Source organism: Vanellus vanellus, assembly GCF_965231255.1.
Source record: "Vanellus vanellus genome assembly, chromosome: 6".
NCBI lineage: Eukaryota > Metazoa > Chordata > Aves > Charadriiformes > Charadriidae > Vanellus > Vanellus vanellus.
Window position 1 is genome coordinate 30,989,491 of NC_138911.1, and position 19,486 is coordinate 31,008,976.

The following is a 19,486-nucleotide window of genomic DNA, read 5'->3' on the forward strand; positions in this document are numbered from 1 at the left end:
GATTATGCCTGAGCTTTTGAAAAACTAAATTTCACACAAACTCAGTACAGCCTTGTCTGAATCAGGCATCCAAATTCTTCAAATGTTATATCTGTCATGAGGCTTAATTCAATCCAGAGCTGCAATAGCCTGAATTTCTTTTATCTTACTCCTTCAGAATGCTTTCAGGTTTCATTGGTGTGCAAAGAAAAGAAACTGAGAGCAAAGAAAATTTCACTTAGTTGCATTGTACTATTCCAGTGGGCACAAAAATTGCAAGGAGAAGAGAAATTAGTCTAACTAGAAGTGAAGCAATATGAGGAGGTGGATGTAGAAAGGAAACCAGAGAGGAGAGACCAAAGAAAGGATTCAGACTAGAATAAGCACAGGCTTAACAGAAATGCAGAAGGGTCCGAATGGATGGTTGAACATATTAATAGCCACTAGCACATACTTCAGTCAAATACTAGAATAAAATCGTGGATCCCCAAGTTTTATAATTCATCTTTTGGCAACAGATCTGAAACAAGAACACCTTATCACACTGAAGTCGTATGAAACTCCGCTGCGTTCCTCTGTCTTGGTACAGCATACTAGAATTAACAAAGAGTCTAATGCTAGGTAGCTTAATGGTTTGATAAATTCCTCATTCCCCCTTTGCTTCTTGACCTGATTTCACAAAATAAAGCAGTTTTCCTCAACTAAGGACCTCTTTTCAACTTCTTGTTTGAGGTTCAGTCAAATGAATGCTACCTATAAAACTGATGATAATCTATTCTTGTAATGGCCTTTTAGTTTCAACCCCCTTGCCAGTCTAAGGTACATTTTGTCAAAGAACTACACGACACCTTTCTTCTCTATCAGTCTTGAAGCTAACTCGATTTTTTCTCTACCTGTTGGAATGTATATGCTAGCCAGTGGTGCTATTTCCAGAGGGAAATACAGTCCAGTCATAAATTCTTCTGCTTTCAACAGTATCTATATAAGCCTTTTCCATTTTTCTGAGTTGAATAAAGGTATTTATGGCCACCAGGAATTCCTTAATGTTGGAGGAAATACAAGGCTGCCAAAGGACTAAAACCTGTCAGTATAATTTTCAAAACTTCTCTTCTGTTTCTTTTAGAACACACCATGGAAATTCAAGGACTCAGGGACGATACATAAAATCTCAATGGGACAGGATTCTTTCTGCAGAAGTCAGGTATACAGAAAACTAGGCTTATCATAAAAATCTAATAATCAACCTTAACTAAGGAACAGGTTCTTACCAATAGAGTACTATGTTTTTTGGAGAACATGCTTTTAGTTTGTTTCAGGTTATTTGCAGTATCTGCTGAAGAAATCTAATGGAGTTTAGAAGAAGGATAGCCTTAAGGAGAAGCACACAGCACATTTAATGAAAATATTAATAAATTTTATTATTAAGCAAGGCCAACAGTATGGTTGCTATCTATACAAGAGCCATTTCTGACTATTATGTAGAAATGCAAGTACTGGCTTTTTTTTCCCAACACTACCACTCTACTACTATGGATCATACTGTTAGAAAATTCTAAACAGATTAAATTGAAGAATAATTTCAGTTATATTATAGGGCACTGCAATGAAAAACAAAAGGCAAGAGCTGAGTTGTTACAAAAGAAAGAATAGCAGAAATATGAAATTTTCTGTTGTTATCACCTATTGTTTCTGAAAATACTACCATTGGTGCGTATACATAGAGAAATTACAGAATCTTGGGAATTGTTTTCAAAATTACAGATCAGTTAAAAAAACATTATAAGCAGCCAAATATACAAAACACGACAAGAACATTTAGAAATAAAAAAAGAGTTTAAAAACTACTTAAAATGTTTAGCTCACCTTTCCAACAGCAGCAGCCACTCTGTTGGTCTCCCCTGCTCTTTGCTTTCATTGCAGTGTCCAGTATTATGGCTGAAGGAATAGAGTACAGCAGAACCCTGCTAATTTACCTTACTAACTCATATACCTCATAATTTGCACAAAGTGTTGCCATTTTCCCAACTTCTTAGGCAAAATAAAATTTGAAATCCTGTAGATATGGCTTCTACCACTCAAATTGCATCACATTAATAAACATGCTACACAATATTGACCAGTACATTATTCAGCATTACCACTAAAATGTAAACTAAACTGGTTTCATAAAAAAATACATTTCTTTAAAACATCACCATGTACCATGGCACTGACATGCTCATTTTCAAACTTTGAAATTAAGAAAAGGACTGCCCGCCAGTGAATTAGGGAGGCTCTACTGTACTTAAAATTGTAATGTCCTCATTGATACGCTTTTATCTACAATCTTCTTCAGACTGCATCACATGGGAATACAGCAACTACACCTAACTATGTCCCATTATATATTATAATTAGTGTCCTATCACTCTCTTAATTATTCAGACTTTCTCTTTCAGAAGATTGTATATTCAGTTTAGCGTTTGACTTTTTTCTCCTATATTTTTTTTTTAATACAATATAATACCAAGTGAAATTCAGCTCTGGTGTGTTATTCTGATATGTAATGAAAACCTACTTGTCGCTTGACTTTCCAAACCGAAAGATAGACTACCAAAAAAAAAAAAAAAAAAAAAAAAAATCATAGACTAGACCTCCGACTCAAGCTAAAAATCAGAAACCTAATTCATTCCCCTCTGCCAATCCTTTAATATAATCAATAAATCACGTGGCATTTCTGATCTGGAATGATGTTTGTCAAGTTTATACCAGTTACCCATTCAATGCAACTCCCATACTTCTCCAGAAATAAAGACAGCATGTTACCACATTCAATTAATTAAATTGACAGCAGTGAAAAAATATCTTACTGGTCTGACATCCCCGCATGAGTTGGTAAATTGTCGTGCCAAGCCAAAATCCAGCATGTAACACTTTCTACAGGTGCTAGGAAAACGTCCCATTGCAAAGTTAGACTAGGAAGAAAAACAAACACAGATAGATATGTAGATATACACACACACATTTCAGTAGTGCACGTATTAATGAAGTAACACAATTGTAGAAAATCCACATTCTACTTCTCTATCCTTCCTTCCATATTTTCAGTTCTACTAAACTCCCATTAAATTTGAAGAAAAATGTTGTTAAGAAAATCAGACATCCATCTTAACAGCCTACACGGTCCAAAGAGATTGTCATCTTACTTCATCACTTAGAATACATTAATTTTTAGCACGAATTTTCCAATCATGTTACCCACTTACATATTTTGATTTGGACATTTAAAAAAAAAAAAAAAAAAAAAACCACACAACTACCAACATAGACCCTAGGGCTAACAAGTTCATCTAAATAAATGCACTAATATCATATATGCAGAATACAGAATAAGGACTGCAAACTGCCTTTTCCTTTTCATGGAAGGGGTAAGAATGAGAATTAAAAAATAAAAAATAAAAAAAATCCCAAAACAACCAAACAGTAAGAGCTGGAAAATCAGTGAGGACTTATGAAGTTAATTAATTCTGAAAAGCTTCAGAAAATTTTCTTATTTGTCTCTACAGATTAATATTCCATGTCAGCCCTTTAAAAGGGAAAAAAAAAAAAAAAAAAATTCTTCAACACTCCTAGTTTATGATATTTGAAAATGTTGGCTGTATTGGTTCAAGTGTCTCCCTACCAAATCCCCTTAAAGTGGATTATGTGATATAAAAAAAGATAAAGCTAATAACAAGTTCTGTGAAATACAATCGAAACTACACATCTGAGCAAGCTGGAAGCTTAAGGCAATTAACTGTAGAAAAACTACTTTTCTTTTTCCATTAAGTGAAACAGCAGCACTGTTCTAAATAAATCTGAAAATCACAGCTGCTTCAATGTCAAAGGTTGAGGGTAAAAACCAATCAAAAACATAAACTGAAATGTGATCAAAATTATTTTTAAATGGGCACGGAATTTCAGCATTGCCTAATTCATCATGAGGGAAATAACCAACCAAGGACTTCAAGATTTCTGCTCAGCACAAAGTTTGCTTTTAGTACAATCTGTCATCTAGAAGATACACATAATAAAAGATAAAATGGACTTGTATTTTCAAGCCAGGAAAACTGCATGCTAGAAAGCAATCATGGCTTCTTTTGCTTGTGTAAGTCACAACATAAAATCCTAAAGGGGAAGAAAAATTATTTCTTTTATAAATCTAATGTATTGCTTCACACTATCGTTTAGCCTGGTTCACTATTTAATTTTCTATGGGTTTTCCATCCCCTAACAGCGGTCTCCATTTCCATCCTATTTGAGTCCATAGACTCCAAGATACAGCTAAATAACAAGATGTCCCCAATCCATCCTGCCAAACATAAAGGAACACGTTTCCCATTCAAAACTGGAATTGTTTTCATCATTCACATTTTGCACTCCAGCTAACTCTTCCCACCTATTTCATTTGACATTCGCTGCCTCTTGTCCTTTCCCTATCAAATGAAGTCTTGGGGATGGGTCAGGGAGAACCCAAGTTTTATAAAAAGTTGCAAGGAAGAAGTGATGAAAATAAAAATTCCCTAATGCACAGAAACTTATCAGAGGCTTTATGTAAACATCATTCAGCTGACAGGAAATTTAGCTATATAAGCCAGGTATAACCAGCTCCATTTGCAGCTATTAGAAAACACAAGATTTGCTCATGTTTTTCTCATTTACAAAATTTAAAAGTCCAGCATTCTAATGATATTTTAATATAGAGCAATATTGAAAATAACTGATGCAATTTCAGTAATAAACTCAAAGAAAAACAGAAAAAAATAAGAACAAAAGTGTGATGCTATCAGGAAGGCAGCGTCCTCATGACATTTTGACAATTTTAATTTTATTAGAATTGCACAATAAAACAATTGAATTGTTTTCTCTTACCGTCTGTCTTTTCTTTCCTTGTTTGTTATATTAAATACCAAAATTACTATTGAAGAGCTTATAAATACATCCTACAGTTAGTATCTATTCTCTTGAATTTATTACATGAAGCTATTAATTGCCATTAGCCAAATTCATTATATCATATCTCATGGCAAATACTCTTGATTGCATGATGCTACAGATGGAAGTTTTAACTACAGAAGATTGCAAGGAGGCCTAAGTAACTGGAGACAATGATGATGTTGTTGCAATCCAACATTAATTAATAGAAAAAAATCCACCCTATCTGATGAATAAACATTCAATTTTCTGTCCCTTCTCATTTTTTCATTTTAACATCTAGTATAGAACTTATTCTTATATATGCAGCCATCTAACGACCACGTTTTACTTGCCTGTTTTGATTTAATGGGCAGACATACCGGTTTTATGTCCCTGTGCAGGAATCCCACAGAATGAATACTTTCAATAGATTCCAAAATCTGCTTCCCAAGCCGCAGAGTGGTACTAATGGTGAATGTTCCTCGAGACTGGCTCCGACGCAGGTCTGCCAAGTTCCGACCCTGGCCAAATTTAAAGGACGTTTTCATAAAAAAATACTAACAAGACTCCCAGATAGCGTAAAGTCTTCCTCCTTCAGCTGTTCATTGTTAACCACAGAATACTCTTATTACCTGTTTTCATATTCAAGGATAATACTCAGGGATGTATACACATTAGGTGAGATGTATCTCCAACATTAAACTTAGAACCTATTTTTGAAAATATGAACCTTAGTATCTTCCTACTCCTAAATAACATGGACCAAACTAGTCTCTAGTAGAAGTCTAGTACATACACTATTAGTTAATGTTGTATCTGTGTCGCACCTGAAAAAAGGCCACTGAGAAAATGCTCACAAAGGCTTCTTCATACTCACGTCTTTAAGGAAAAGTATGTAATTTCTTTAATTATTCAGTATGTCTTAGACGACTTTACCAAACAGATCAAAAATATACTATGCAGGAAATGCACCCCCATGACATCACAGAACTGTTGGTCTGTACAAAATAACAGATGACCAACAGTATGAACTACAGCACACTTCTTTTTCCAGTATTCATATTCACCAAGTTGATAAAGGAAAATAATCCCATAACTTTCGGTGCTAATCACCCATTTTATCCCTTTTCAAAGGAACAAGTCTTTTAGTAAAGTGTTTTTTCTTACTTGCAAAGGTATTTTTTCACTGTCATCAAAAAAGCCAACAAAATGCACAGACCAAGATATTATATTTTAGTCTATCTTCAAGTGAAGACTTCAAAGGAATGTGAATTATATCAGAAGACATCACAGTTCACTCTTTCAATAGTCAGGTCTTTCTGAGGATGCAAACTTTCTCCTTTCTGAGAGAATTATGGAAAGGATATTGAAAAATAAGGATGTAAGGATATGCTGAATTTAGGTTTGCTCGCTACTATGCATTCATGATCTTTGGGGGTTTTTTTAATACTTGGCTAAAAATCCAAAACACACAAGCAAACTTTGAGCTCTCTGATACACTGACCTGCAACTGCATGACCACATAGTTAAATCTGTCATTCCTTCCACATCCAATGAATCTACAGACATGATCTTTTCCTGAGGAAAAACAAGCAAATTAGTCAATGATAATGAAATTCTGTAGTTTATTCCTCTAAATACCTAGCAAATTACTGGAAGAGATATTTATATTTCTTTAGAGATTTTTAATAAACTTAGCTCCCCACCCACACAGTTCAACAGGTGTAAAACAAATGTCATTTCTACCCCCAATTAAATAAAAGTTTTCTCCCATAAAATAGGCAGCCCTACCACAGCTATCACTCTTCCATAAGAAAACATGCATGGCAACATGCCTAAATGTCCAGAAATCTGAGGCATTTTGGATTGGGAAAAGGTTAATTTCTTGCTGGTGGTTTGTTATAAACTGTATTCCTAGCCACCATTCCTCTTTTTCTATAAGCTGCAGCTGCTGTGATGAAAGAAGACAGTAGTAGTTACCTGCAGGTCATGTTTTGTATTAAAAAATTGTAGAAAATGTAATTCAACTGATGCAATTTATTAATATCTTTTTCTAGAACATGATCTTTGCTGTTTAGCTACAAAAGACAAATTCAGCTCAGATACACTGAAGCAGGGATAAAACAACTGTAGTGGTTAAAAAAACATCACAGTTTGGTTTAAGCCAATTTTCTTTAAAGCCTGTGGAGGAGAAGAGGGCTGGTCAAAAATAATCTCCATGCTATCCAGCATGACTTATGCTATCCAGTCAAAGCATAAGATCCCCTAGGTAGAGCAAAAGGCAAGCCAAAGACTGCAGTAGGGAAACAGAAAGGGAATGCAACCTTGTTGTCATTTTGGCATCCTTGTTCATCAACTTGGAGAGAACCCGGGATCCCTTATAACCCCACTTTACGAAAGAACAGGGTAGTGTGGAGTTTAAGTTCCTCAAGCCATTTACCTTCCTTTCTGACACCATGGAAGCTACAGCCAAGAGAAGCTGATGGTCGCAAGTGGCCGCTAAAGCTGTGTAAAATTTGTGTCACCTAAGGTTTCTATCCAGAATTTCTTTACCCTTAGCATTACCAGAATGTCAAAAATAGCAAAGCAATTAAAAAAATTAAAAAAAAACACATTACTGCTTTCAAAACATCATTACTGCTAGCTACAGATCTGAGGAGACTTTTTGTTACTGCTGGACCCATAGCCCCATCAAAACCCTAAAACTTGTCCGTGCAGCTTCTGAATATTCTCACTTCACTTGACAGAAGAGTAGTTGCCTGTTTATTGCTTCCTCAGGAAGCTCCCTGCCACATACAATTAAAATAGATAGGCCCATTTAAACAAAGAAAATGGTACAGGATTAATCAAAATAATTTATTTTTAAAAAAGTATTTTAAAAGAAATCTCTACAACTTCTGCAAATACTTAAGTGCTAAGCTGTAAGTATCACTGCTTTTCCTCCAATTTTTTCTTCCACCCATTTGTTTAAGTAAGACAGGCAATATTACAGCCAGTATAATTTTATGAAGAAAAAGGATTTGCAGCAAATTTGTCAAGATGAAATTTTTTATATTCATTGCTGTAGTTTCCAGTTAACGAAGTCTCAGCTCAAATATTTATGATTCATTTTACAGCCACGGTGGGTATGCTGAGGGAACACCTTCAGAGAAACACATTAGTCAGATTTCATCTAAAAAATTCAGTAAATGTCCAAACCACAGTTTGGTCAGAGAAACCCCATTATAACTGGAACAGCAACTCCAGGTGTGTGGTAAATTCACTGGAAACTAGTCTTTATGAGAAACTGAGGGAATGGGAAAGGACAGAAGTAGGGCCTGTACACCTTATTCAAATACCATGATCCTCTGCCACTCCAGTGCAGCTATACACAGCTACTACACCTTTGCAGATACCTGCAGTTCCTTTTCTGGAACGAAAGTATTTTCTCACACCTGTGAGCCACATGGCTGAGGAGCAGGGGGAGAAGATGATGGTAACAGGCTGCAATGAACAACTATGCCCTTGAAAAGCTTCCTAGGGAGGGTACGAAGTGTACATGCCATTCCCCAGGCTGCAGTGTATCACTACAGCTAGCTTTTCAGCCTACACCAGGCACAACCCATCACTAAATTACGCTAGAGAGCTGTAAATGAGTGAGGGAGAAGTCTGTAAGGTTGTGTGAGACAGAAACCAACCGAGTCTCACTCTCACGAAGTGAGATGTGATAAATCTGTCTTCTCCCATCTGACTGTGGGAACAGATGGCCTAACAACATGATTAAACAAGACAACCATCTGTTGCACCAGATTTCTTTAAAAAAAAAAAAAAAAAAAAGAAAACAAAACAAAACCACACACACAAAAACCAAACACAAAACCAGAGTTTAAAGAGTTAAACAACATTCTGACAACAATAATTAGGAGACAGCATCATTGGCAGGAAAAAAAAATAAAAATCAAAGACTCAATTGATGACTAAGCTGTAATAAAAAGCTGTACCAGTGAACATACTCCTCATTCATAATTAAGAGAGAAGTCATACAACTACTCACATATTTAAGCATGTTTTGCTAGACCAGGGTCTTAAAAGAGCTTCTTTGAAGTTTTTCATTATTCACTCTACTGCATACCTACAAAGTTACAATTCATATCACCCCCACAATGAAAGACCAAACTGTTTTAATTTTCAAAATTTCTGAAAGCAAAAATAATAAAAAACAGTACACCCCTGCACTTCTGCCAACAGCTATTCTCATTTCAGTTTCACAATTTCTGTGAAATAAGATTCTAATTCAGAAACACTCAAAAGCATATTTATAACCTTGAGAATGTGCCTAGCTCTACTAAAGACTGGAAGAGCTGTTTTGATAGATTGAGACATATTACACTTGTTTGTTTAATTATTTCCTAAAAGACTGTTTCTTCATAATTTTCCCAGAAATTGCATATAATAACCTTTAAAAAAAAAAAAAAAAAAAAACAACAAAACAACAGATCCACACGTCAAGAGAATTCTGAATTACACTGTCAGCTGTCTCTCATTACATTCTATTCATAGATTAATCTTCCTAAATATTTGCAAGAAAAAGCATTTTCATGACAACTAAATTCCTTCCTCTGATTTATGTCCAAGGTAACTAGAACACCTTGAAAATAAAAGAACTTAAGCCCTTTGAGAAAAGGACAGTAATTATATACATACATATATATACACACACATGCCAAAAAGGGATAGAAGAACAAGATAAAAGTTGGTCTCAGAGGATATATGCTATTAGAAGGTTGTTACAAAAATATCCTAAAAGAACTGTTTACAATTTCACCTGCTCTGAATCTCCATGAAAAAAAACTTGTCAAAAATAGGAAAAATTTCTACATGGTAAATGAAGCATTTAACAAAAAATATCCTTCAAGAAGCAATGATCTACTCCCTATTTTTCTTGATTTTTCTCTCCACTTCAAATTTATAGCTCTTGCATACTGAAAACTTGGGAAGGTAGGAAAATTAAAATCTTGGCTCCTAGGAGCCATTTACATTATGTAAAACATAAAAACGTCTCTACGATAATCTTATTTAATAAAAGTCCTTAAAGTACGGACAAAAATCTATGCATATAAAAATAAAGTTATGTATTTGTGCAAACTATAAATCTCAATATATGCAAAAAGTTTAACCTTGACCCATCTCTTACTGTAGTGACTTTCCTGATCATCTACAACATTCCTTATCTAAAACCAGAACAGTTACACTGTAATGTGGAATTGCACAGCAATGACTAAAGGTCACCTCTAGTGCTATTATCATGAAATCACCAACTTTTTTTTTTTTTAACTTTTTTTTTTCTTTTTTAAACTGTACAAGAGAATAATAAGAGATAAAAATTAAGGAATAATATTTACGTTGTTTTCTTATAAGGAAGACTATTAAAAGCGCTCCTTCTAAGGTTCTCATACGAAATCAGGGTCTCAGTTACATAAAACCTTCTATTTATTGTTTTCTCAGAGAAATAATATTGAGAAAATAAATAACTGAAGGATCTTTATTTGGATTATATATTACTTGGATTGTTTGCCTCACTAGATCTGTTGTTCAGGTGTTTCATTATTCTGGTCTTTTCATCTAGACAGCATTTCCCACGATTCAGTAGAACCAGAGACTCTTCTGCAGGAAGACTTGGGTTGTTAAAGGAATTATACTCCCCAAGGAAAGACTGATAAGAAAATTATAACTTCTGTAAGGTCCTATGGCAAATATTCAAAAATCAATTTTTTATTATTTCAGCAAAAATTTTTGGTTTTCAAAAATATTTCAAAAGGTAAACAAGTTTTTACTAAGAAAGAAGCATTTTTGTAACATCTTAACTCAAACTTCACTATACTTAAATTCACAGAAGAAAGTTATAAGGCACTCCAGTTATGCAGTCATATATAAAGCTATGTTTCTACAAATACATTGGCACTGTAGTGCTACCGAATTCCAGTATTTTATTTCAGCTTTTATTATTTTCCTTATTACTTTAGCTGCTTCATGTATACCACGTTACAGGCTCCTGGGTTTTGTTAAAAATAGAATCAAGCTCATGTGTGCAGAAAAAAAAACCTTGAAAAATTAATGCTGAGCATTTAAAAACCCAGGAGTTACAGAGTATTTGTTTCTTCAAAACTCACTATCTTTAAGACAATTTCTTTCAAGAACCCTGAAAAATGGTCTCTAAATTTACAATTGGTAATAATGAAACTCACAGTTCATCTCTGGACTAGAAACTCTAAAATTCGAAGAAAGTTAATATGCAGTCCCTGAATCTCCTTGCTCAGCTATATAATACTGGAGGTTTTTTTTAAATCTTTAAAAATATATAAACATAGGAACAGTTTGTTAATTCTATAACATGTTACATGCTTGCCCTCTTAAATCTATAGAGGCTGTCAATTTCTGCTGCAATGTGACCTTTACAGCAGATTAGGCAGCACAGTATGTCACGCATATTTTGTTCTATTCAAAGTAAGAGTTTTAAAAATTGGGCTGCTGACAAGGACAGATGTAATAGTCAAAATCTTCCAGATTCAAAATATTTATTTTAAAGAAAGAAGTCACCCTTTAAACTTCCTTTTTGTAATCTTATGTTAATGTTGTGAAAAGCAATGAAGAGAAGCCATTGCATATTTATCTGTATTGATAGCTTCAGACGTTAAAGTATTTAAAAGTACACCAAAAGTAACTATTCACAGTAGTGATTCTAAATGGCCAATGACCTGAACCGTAAAAGTATTTCAGGAGAAATACAGAAATTGCAGAAATTTAATTTTTTTTGTTGTTCTTTTTATTTTCATGTCTACGTGTTTCAAAGAAAAGATTCGTTGTAGCAAATCTTTCAGAAGCTGAAAGAGCTTCTATTTCACTTTTAATAACCATTTAGCAATAACATGCAGAATATAAGGAATATTTACACAAACTATGACTAAATAGAGATTAAAATTCTTTTTTAAGAAGATAAACTGACATTCTACTTCTAACATATCCAGGGTACAGCCCTACCTTGCAATTTCTTCAACACAGCTACTTCCATTTTCAGCACTTGCTTTGGTTGCTGAGCTGATTCGACCTTCAGTGCAACATTTTCCCGAGTAAGCAAGTCCAGTGCATCGTAAATTTCTCCAAATCCTCCACCACCTATTTTTCTCAACTATATTGGGGAAAAAAAGAAAGAACAGAAACAGATTTAAAAGAAGGGAGGAAAAAAGTAAACGAAACATCAATACTTTTCTGTACTGTCTGTCACACTGCAAACGCTGTTGTATTACTAATAGATTTTAAAATAGCACAATTATATCCTTCAGTACGTAAAAAGCTACTGAATAATCTACAGTGGCACAGTTAACCACAGCTTGGAAGAGAATCCTAGGCAAACATGTGAATACACCTGATCTATCCTCCCCAGCATGAATCTGACCAAAGTCATCATGCTGTATAAAGTCTTTCCTCAAATAGTCACATGCTACTCAGAGATCTTCAAATACAAATGCATTCACATTTTTAAAATATGCCATTGTTTTCTTTTTTCAGAGACATGCAAGCTGAATACTAAAGATATAAAATTTCTTGGCCTTACTGAAAAGAGGCAGCATTTTCTATTGTATGTAGTGACTTACACATAACAGATAAATCATAAATGATAGTAAACACCTAAGATTACCTTTGAATATATATTTTAAATGTTACTCATATGTACTTATGGTTCACCAATACCATTCTTAATAACAGACATACTAAAGAAACCTGCACCACTGAAAGTTTTATCTGTGTTAGAAAGAGGCGAAAATAATGCACCTGGCATATTAATTAGTTTGCAGTACATTCAGAGCAAATATTAAGAGTTGTGTTTTCATTCTGCTTTAAATGTTCAAAGGGAACAGAGACTTGTCTGGTTTTCAGTAGCAAAAATGTCAGTGTTATTTCACATAATGCTTTCATATGGTGATGTCCCCTGTAGCTATCCATCCTAAAGTTGATGAAAAGAGAAAATGAGACAAAAAGAACTTACCCTAAGAAACATACAATATTGTATTTTTACTATATTTTCACAGATTCACAGAATTGTCAGGGTTGGAAGGGACCTCTGGATATCATCTAGTCCAACCCTCTCTTTACCTTGAAAGAGCTGACATGGTTTTCTAAATGTCATTTGAAAATATACAGTTGCTAAGGTTATATGACTACATTGCATTAAATGTCATCTAGAGATTCCAGGGATCTAGAGATCAGCAATATGCTGACCTATCTTCGGATTCTGAAAATAAATCTAATGTCTCCTAATCTGGACAATCAGTCATCTGACTGAGAAGGAAAAACAATTTCTAAAAAAGGAAGAAGGTAACAGATAAAATACTCATATTGTTTACTTGCATTTTTCAAGTCATATCACATGAAATTTTTATTCTGTACGATTACGATAGTCAGTATTTCATCATGCACTTTCTGTCCTGAAGATCTTTTACCATCACAAGCAACTGCTATTTCAATATTCTTAAGATGAGAAAATACCGTCCAAGATACGTAGTGTTATCTACATTACTCACTTTCGGCCAATTCATTGCGAATTTTTAAAAGGTGCATAGGATAGACAGCGCACCACATTTTCAGACTTACAGAACTAACCCACCTAAATATCTGCTCCTAGTGCAATACCTGTTGACTGCAAATGCACATGTCCATTTCTTCCTAACAAGCATGCTAGCTGTTAGCAAATGCAATCTCCTCTTCTCCACAGGCTGTATACTTTCTCTGAAGCAGCGTAACACGGATACTACCAACATGGGCTTAAGCCTGTTACTCTTCAACCTACACATTTCAAGAACTTAACAAGTTCCAGTACAGAGTATCACAAATCCTGAATAAGAAGCCTGTGCCTTCGGACATGACTTGTTTAAGGTACTACTCAGGTAAGAATCTAGGGCTAACTTTGAAATAATGACAAATCATAAGAAATAGATACCTTTCAAGTCTGACAAAATACTCAGTATAACTCGGTTACATTCAGATGTATTTAATATATACAGTGTTAGTCCTTACAGAAAGGAAAAGGATCTGTCATCTAAATATTGGGAAAAATAGCAACTGTAACAGAATTATATATATATATATATGTATGTGTAGATATATACAGTTATATACATATATAAATATACATGTGTGTGTACATAAATGTATATATATACACACATATGCATGTGTACATATGTATATAAAAAAAAGTATGTGCATATCTATGCATATCTCTCAAAGATGTAGTTTCATGACTAGTTTGGCCATTTTAAGTCTGCACTTTTCCATTCCACCTCCTGGTCTGGTAATGCTATTATCTTGCTTGAGCTCTGAGCTATTAACATGGCTCCAACAGTTAAACATGGACATGGATCTGACTCTAGTTTTCAGCATGTAAATTTTCGGCACAGTACAAGCACAAAGAAGACAGTGAGAATGCACAGTGAAAAGGGTGAGAGGCGAAAAGGAAAGAAGTGACACAGCCTTCCTCACCCGTATATAGACTTATAGCAATTTATCATATAACTTCATTTACCAGCTTTGAGAAACAGCCAGAATGAGAAAGACTGCCTCTAAAAGGTTTTTTTTCCGTTGTGTGCTAAAAAAAAAATTAAAAACAAAAAAACCCCACCCCAAAACACCACCACACTAATAAAATAAACAGATCAATTTCTATCCCCAGATAAAGTACACCAGAATCATTAACATACATCCAATAATGACATCAGTCAATAATTCCAGGCACAAATTAACTTCTCTTTGATTGTAGAAAAAAAAAATATTTTCCACACCCTTTGTCACCAGGTCACGTACCACATTCAGCAATGAGACCATGTTTTCCTTGATCATCTTCTTGCTGTCAATGTCACTGTAGAAGCCTTTAGAATCATAGAATCATCTAGGTTGGAAGGGACCTTTAAGATCATCAACTCCAACCATCAGCGTAACACACTGCCAAAACCACGTCCCTAAGTACCACGTCTACCCATCTTTTAAATACCTCAAGGGATGGTGACTCAACCACTTCCCTGGGCAGCTTGTTCCAATGTTTGATCACCCTTTCAGCGAAAAAAATTTCTCCTAATATCCAATCTAAACCTCCCCTGGCATAACTTGAGGCCATTTCCTCTCGTCCTATCGCTTGTTACTTGGGAGACCAACACCCACCTCTCTACAACCTCCTTTCAGGGAGTTGCAGAGAGCAATAAGGTCTCCCCTCAGCCTCCTTTTCTCTTGACTAAACAACCCCAGTTCCCTTAGCCATTCCTCATGAGACTTGTTCTCTAGACCCCTCAGCAGCTTCATTGCCCTTCTTTCTCGTTTCTTTTCACAGCCCTCACCAGTTTCAACTACCAGCTGAGCTCTAGCTTTCCTATATATTCATCCCAACACACAGAGGCAATGTCTCCATCTTAGGCAGCCCATCCATGTTCCCACCTTCTGTTTGCTTGCCTTTTGCTTTTGAGTTCAGACAGGAGTTGACTGTTCAATCATACCGGCCTCCTGCCACATCTGCTCAACATCTCTCACCTTGACAAGGACCTCGTTTGCCCTCGTTTACACCTGCACCACACATACTTCCATTTTGTCCATTACTTTCAAGCTTTTCTTCTTTGCATTCAGCATCTCGCACCCCAAACTCATTCTCTCTTCCACTCCTATCTCTTTGTATGCTTCAAGTCTAAAGCATACAATTTCCAACATGTTTTATCTTGGTACTTTCGTTTAGACACCATATTGAATGATGTTCTTAAACCTACCTAAAAACAATTATCATTACAATTAAGTCTCTCCAAGTCAGGATTGTAATACATGTTTCAAAGGCAAGAGAGAGGGACAAGAAAAGGCATCGACAGAGGATAAAAGCAAACGCTAATAGACACAGAGACCAGTAGAGAGGGAGGTTGTCACTGGGGAAAAAATATTTTATGTCTTTTCTGTGCTTAGTTTTCAAAACATAATCACCCTAAAGAATGTCTAGGTTAAAATTAAATTTAATTGAACACAGTTTTTAAAAATGTTTGCATCCACAAATTCCAGCTATGCCTTCATGATTACAAAGACCAAGGTCATGAACAGCAAAAATTCTGAAAACTGCATTTCAGTTGCAAATCTTTACATAACTTCCAGAATGTGTACTTTTTTTTTTCTTAAACTGGTTACAACTAAACAATCTCATGCAATCATACTACAGAGCTGCCATTCTTCAATGGGGGAAAAAAAGCAGGATATTGGGAGAGTTCCATGAGGAACAATCAGAAGTACTGCTGACAATTAGGGAAAGCGCTCATTGTCACCAAAACTTGAAAGTCCACTGGTTTATACCACCTCATTTTTCCCCACAATGAATTTTCAAGTACTCTGCTGCTTCCAGAACACTAGCAAAACATTTCAGTACTTCATAACCTAACCAAACAGCATTATAATCTAACAGAACAGTATTATTATGTTAATATGTGTCAAGCACTAAGGAATTTCTAAAATTTGTATGCTATTTTCTTCCACTGGCAGACTGTCCTATAAAATCCCAAATTCTGAAAGAAATATATATTGGCTTAGATGCCATCAAGAGATCCTTAATGTTTGCTACAGAAATTAAGAAATTGAAGAGTTACCTACAGATAATATTTGGCACTCATCTAGCTGTAATACTTGATTTGGAAAACGTACAAGTTAAAATGTATAATCACATGAGATGAACAACAGCCTACTCTCAAAATTTTCAAAAAGACACAGATCTGATCGTCATTATTCATTATGTAGGAAAGAAAATAAACCTGAAGAAAATAGGACTACTGTTGCACATATCAAACAATTGAGTAGTTTTGTAGATAGTGATATATTAGTATACTGTAATCTATTTATAATGCTATTTTAATCTATTTGATCTGATTCAAGACTATGCTTTCAGTTTTTACTTCACTGTAATATTGAGATGCAATACAAGGAACTATTTTACAAATACTTACACTCTAAAGATAGCCATTTAGGTTCTATTTACACAAAAGGAAATATAAGGGTTTCCTACACAAAGCTAGTATCAGTATCCTGCATTTTTAAATAAAAGATAGGACATAAGATAGTTGAAATTTTTTTCTTTATATGAAATTGAAATGAATTACGAATCTATATCTTTATGTTCAGTCTCACAGTTTTAAATAAAATGCTGAAATATGGGAGTAAGATAAAGAAAACATGGTGCAAAAAATAGTGATTCAGTATCCATTCACAGCCTACTAAACACACAGAGATACCCAAAATGTCTTATTATGAAATAGCTTTTTTTTTTGCCTTTTTTTTTTCCCCTTCCTTTCTTTTTTTTTTTTTACATCTCAAAAAAAAAATCCACAAGCAAAAAAAAAAAAAAAACAACCTAAAGCAATCAGGGGAATGGAGAAGGAACTATAAGAACTCAGCCTGGTCTTCCCAGCATAAATAGTTTCAAATGGATACTATTTCCCCTCTAGATGCAAATCAAGGATATGAACACCAAAAGGGAACAGAGCTATTTATGGTAAAGCCATCACTGGCACACAATCAAACGGATATAAATCAGCAAGGAATAAATCTATGCTACAAAACACAGCAAACAAAAGTAATTTCTAATTGGAAGAGCAGCAAGGTCCTGAAAGACCTTCCTATAAGAAGTAACGAATCTCACAATCTGACTAGTTTCAAAAGGGTCCCTGACTGACTTCCAAAATGGACTGACATAATCACTGGCTGATTGGATTCAATATATTAACGGGTCTCTTGCAGTTATTCTCTGAACAGGCACTAAGTCAGGATTTAAAAGCTTTCCTAGGTCCTTACCAGAAAAAAAAAAAAAAAAACCACCTTAAATCCATATAACTTCTTTTTAAAGTAGGATAAGAGAAACAAGTGGTTTTAAAGTCCTTTCACCATTTAATGTAAGTATTGAGCAAAATGCATCTCACAAGAATTTTGAAACAGATTTCAAAGCGCAAGCTACTTCTTTTCAAAAACATGCTTTAAAGAAGAAAAAGAATTGCAAGAAGGCACACTTACCACCTTCCATCTTTCTTTGACCAAGATTCCCACACTGAGGATGTCAGGCTGCTCCCCTCCTCCACTCATTGCAACCTCCTGACGTTATGGAGCTGCTATGCGAAGTCTATGTCAGCAGAAACCATCCAGACCCCAGAAGTGGCTTCCATTTAACCAGTGACTGCAGAAACAGAGCAGAACGTGGGATCTCAATGATTAACAGAATAACATGAAATACAGAAAAAGTTGTGTTTCTCACCTAGCATCTTAGCTGTTTTTGCATCGCATAGTGATTTATGTTGAAATTCCACCCAAACAACTTCCAGTACAGAAAGAAATTCAAATACATTCTTCCTTATTTTTTAACCTGCTCTCTTGAACCTCCAAGCCCAATCTCAAAATAGTACTAATGAATATAAGCATTTTCAAAGTTAAATTCTGCAGTCAGTTTCAAATTGTAGTAAATCATAATTACTTTTAAATTTAATTTTAATAACAACAACTCTTAAAATCTAATTAATAATTTACTAAATAATTGGTTAAGTAATTCATATTAATATATAATAATAAGCTTAATGGAGTATTAACCAAAAAACTTAAAATAGATACTTAAATTGGAGTTGTAATTTAATTTATTGCACTGCATACGGACTATTCCACATTTTACAATGTGTTTCACATAGCTAGGATTACTTATGATTAAATATGTCTACAGTACAATTTTGGTGCTTTATGTCAGGGTACAAATAGAAAAAAAAAAAAACTTGCCTTGGTTAACTCTATCAGTTTAATTTTTTTAATTTTCTGGCTTTAGGCAATCATCCCTAAATCGAATTTTATATAACAGTATAAAAATTTACCTTTTGGAGATTAATGCAACCATAATGGCTCCTATCAGCAACTACTACAACCAATTAAAAGCTTATTTCATTTGTTTGAAGCTTTTCTAGAATTGTGCTTATTTGTTACACTGGTATAATTACACAAGTGTAATTCTTTGTGCAAACTGTCTTATCCAATAAGACTCTTCTAAAGTGTATTTGCTTTGGGTTTATTTCTACCACTTCCAAAACAGCATAAACTAAAAGTGAAAAAAATCTTTTCTCCCTGAATCAACAAACAAATGGTATGCAAAATTGGTACAACCATTCTGATTTAAACTAACAGTATTCCCTTCCATGTGGATAAATGCCAAGTTTACTACTGGGACTAAATTATCCTTTTAAAAAAACAACCTGCTGCTTAAACGACCTGGCTTTTTGAGACAGATGTTTGTTTGACATGACAGTAACTGTGGTTTGTTTTTTTTTTTTTTATATTCTTTCATATTTATTTTTCATATTTCATTTATGCCTTTCTTGCCTCAGTTGTAAATTCTGACATTTAAACCAGCTTCAAACAAAACAGACTCCTCTGGAGAAAAGTTAATCTGGATTAGTTGAAGATCTAAATTTATATGAAATTAGAGTGGATTACATCCCTGTAAAAGAGTGTTCATTCAGAATATGTGGTCTGAATTGGTTTAATTCAAACAAATGAA

General features: G+C 34.5%; 1 protein-coding gene across 1 annotated transcript in view; it reads right to left on the minus strand.

The window, feature by feature from the left end:
* The window catches only part of TTBK2 (tau tubulin kinase 2), a gene marked incomplete at its 5' end in the record, with an annotated part of 77,389 nt that extends 59,353 nt beyond the window's left edge, over positions 1-18,036 (minus strand). The window contains 5 exons of the mRNA XM_082484917.1: positions 2,829-2,933; positions 5,295-5,435; positions 6,419-6,492; positions 11,932-12,079; positions 17,968-18,036. Coding sequence (XP_082341043.1) covers positions 2,829-2,933; positions 5,295-5,435; positions 6,419-6,492; positions 11,932-12,079; positions 17,968-18,036 — 537 coding nt within the window. The remainder of the gene's footprint in view (positions 1-2,828; positions 2,934-5,294; positions 5,436-6,418; positions 6,493-11,931; positions 12,080-17,967) is intronic.
* Between the last annotated feature and the right edge of the window lie 1,450 nt (positions 18,037-19,486).